This window comes from Triticum dicoccoides, chromosome 4B (assembly GCF_002162155.2).
Source record: "Triticum dicoccoides isolate Atlit2015 ecotype Zavitan chromosome 4B, WEW_v2.0, whole genome shotgun sequence".
Classification (NCBI taxonomy): domain Eukaryota; kingdom Viridiplantae; phylum Streptophyta; class Magnoliopsida; order Poales; family Poaceae; genus Triticum; species Triticum dicoccoides.
The window spans coordinates 44388023-44390923 of record NC_041387.1 but is presented as its reverse complement, the minus strand read 5'-3'; the positions used below and the strand labels follow the sequence as shown (position 1 = coordinate 44390923).

The window sequence follows — 2901 nt, the reverse complement described above, 5'->3', positions numbered from 1 at the left end:
TCATAACAAGGTACTCCCTCAGGTTTTGAATTATAAGATGTTCTATTTTTTTCCCTAAATCGGATGTATAGACGCATTTTAGCGTACTTGTTCACTCATTTCAGCCCGTACATAATCCATATTAAAATATCCAAAACATCTTATAATTTGGAACAGGGTGATAGTAGCTACTCCCTCCGTCCGAAAATACTTGTCATTAAAATGAACAAAAAAGAATGTAGGTAGAACTAAAATACATCTAGATACATCCTCTTTTATTCATTTTGATGACAAGTATTTTCCGGAAGTATTTTCCGGACGGAGGGAGTAGCTATTAATATTGTGTAGAGAAAAGATGGAGAGTTGTGTCAGCAACAAACACATTGAACTATTGAAGATACGTCACATCCAGCCAGCTCAAAACAAAACAAAAATGTTGGAATCCGCTGATCCACCCCCACCCAACGGTATGCATGTTCATCAGACGATTCACATACGGAGTATTATTACGAAGTCCAGCCTGGTACCGGGGCTAGCCATAATAGCCCAGCACAGAGAAAACCACATGAAATCTGCAGCAACAAACGCTACGCGGCGCCTTAACAGCAGGCTAGAAGTCAAATGGGGAGGCTCACCCACGTGTTACTTCTTCTGCTGCTTCTTCCCCGGCTTCAGCTTTATGACCTCATCAATGTACAGTATGCCCTTCCCCTTGTACACTTCCGGAGGTTTACTGCTTCGGACGGCTCCGGCGAAATGGTGCACTCTATGCTTGTCAATGCCAGTGCAGCATATTATGTTGGGTTTGAAGCAGAAGACGCGGACGGCGGGTGGAGCGGTGAACTGCACCTCATGGCTGTAGCCTAGTTTCAGAAACAACTCGCGGCCTCCTTGCTCTGTCCTTGCTTTGAAACCAACTCCGACAAGCTTCAGGAACCGAAAGAACTTGGATTCCATTGCAACAAGAGAAGTTTGTCCGAGGATGGAATATTTCTTTCTGACTTACCTTAACAAAACAAGGACAAAAGGTTCAAAACAGAGCAGTCGTGTAAATAAACAGGAGTATGATCATGCTGCAAGTACTGACAATTTGATATACATACAAGACAGTATTTAGATAAATTATTTTCAGAACACTGCAAGAGATTCAGCAGAATACATATGAGTTCATCACATAATCTCTTATTACAAAGGATGAACGGTAAAAATTAAACAACTCTTACTGAAATAACCTCTAAACTCTGAAGCCCTACTCGGTTCCTCGACTATTGAAGATGGGGGTTCATGATGGCATATATCGAGTCTCTAAACAGGGAACATTCTAGGTTAGACACAAAGTAGCAAGTCTTACAGGCTGAACTCCCTTGTAGTTGTAGGGAACAATCGGTTGAAAAGAACTGGCCACAGAACAAAGTTTGTGTCTATGTCAAACAGTGGAAGGTACACATGTTCTATTTGGGACTTATCTCGATGCCAAATTTTCTGTGAAATTATATGCATGATTTAGGAATTCCAAATAGGTTTGCATCTGTGAGTTGGACTCTTTGGACAACTCAAAACAAGATTTTCCTTAAAAAAATCGATATCAATGTCAAATTGTTGCTATGCATAAGATTGCTTGCTTCTTACAACATCCGAAGAGCTATTGAAAGGAGGGGAATGGACTAATGAGTCAACTCAACAAGGCTTGGAAGGCCCAATGAAATTGATTCAGGAATAGCGGGTGTTGGGTCAAATCACGTTCATAGTTTGTATCCTGCTGTATTTCATTTCTTTGCTGCTCAGTGTCGGACATGGATGCTAATTGCTGAGTAATAACCCAGCCTCTCTCCAGTGATAACAATATTTAGCTTTATGCACAGCTGATCAACACCTTTCATATAAAACAGTAAACGCCAATGGATTTCTCTTTCAAGGAAAGGCGCAAAACAGAAGCAAACAATTGCAGCTAGGAATTTAGAGATGGGGGTGTCAGGGCTGTGAAATCGCCAACTCTCACACGCATTGCTACACTTGACACGAGCTAACACAGCAATATCGATAGCATCTGCTTAATAGACTACCAATGGGATTAATTGATCATGCATTATAAGAAAATCTTCGCTTTTGACAGGCCAAAGGACATACTCCGTACATACATACCACTGTTCAAAGCCACTTCAACACTAAACCTGAAAACACTATCGTGCCTAATTCAGAAACAGCACAAAACTAACTGCGAAAACGATGTGAAAAGCTATAAGTTGACAATGAGCTTGCAATGTTCACGCCTAGGTGGGTAATTGTTAAATTATATACTAGCGCCAAAAATACGGAGCATCCACACACGCGCCCACACTTCAATTCACTGCCCACTACTACTAGGCCCTAAGCGCGCAACGTAAGGAACATCACAAACAAAGTCACGGAGCAAGTGATCCCCGGCGGAAATGGACGTGGCCAAACGAATTTCAGGAGGAGCCGGCGGATCGAGCGGGGAGGGGGACGGGAGCGTGTGGTTATCGGCGCACCTGGGCTGCGAAACCCCTCGAGGAGGTCGTCCTCGCCGATGCCGCGAGCAACCACGGCGGAGGCCGGCGGCTGCGCTCCCTTCGCGTGCCCCGAGTGGCCCTCGTCGGCTCCGAACCAACCGCCGCCGCGCGCCGAGTCGTCGCCGAACTAGGGTTAGGAAGCTCTTGTTCGCGGCCTGGGTGATGCCCGCCGCTGTGGGTGGGTCTAGGCCAGAACCATTTGCGTTTAAGGTTTCGGCCCATTGCAGTTGTGCCAAGTTTTTCTTTAGGATTTTTTTTTTCAAATTTCTTAGTGAAGATGCAGTCGTGGCATCTCTCAAAATGAAAATATGCACTAGTGACAAGTACTATAATTTACTGTTCCCTCCGTCACATAATCTAATGTAAGAAATGCTCTTATATTATAAGACGG

General features: G+C 44.0%; 1 protein-coding gene across 2 annotated transcripts; it reads right to left on the bottom strand.

Annotated features, from left to right (window-relative positions):
- Positions 1-335: 335 nt before the first annotated feature.
- LOC119294895 (60S ribosomal protein L6, mitochondrial-like) lies at positions 336-2700 on the bottom strand. 2 transcript variants are annotated; one of them, XM_037573175.1, is made up of 2 exons: positions 2490-2700; positions 336-985 (listed from the first exon to the last, which is right to left on the bottom strand). In XM_037573175.1, the coding sequence occupies exon 2, from the start codon at positions 934-936 to the stop codon at positions 622-624; it is 315 nt and encodes a 104-aa protein (XP_037429072.1). In that variant the 5' UTR covers positions 937-985; positions 2490-2700; the 3' UTR covers positions 336-621. The 2 variants fall into 2 exon arrangements, with proteins under 2 accessions (XP_037429072.1, XP_037429073.1); XM_037573176.1 differs by having other exon boundaries at positions 336-980.
- Between the last annotated feature and the right edge of the window lie 201 nt (positions 2701-2901).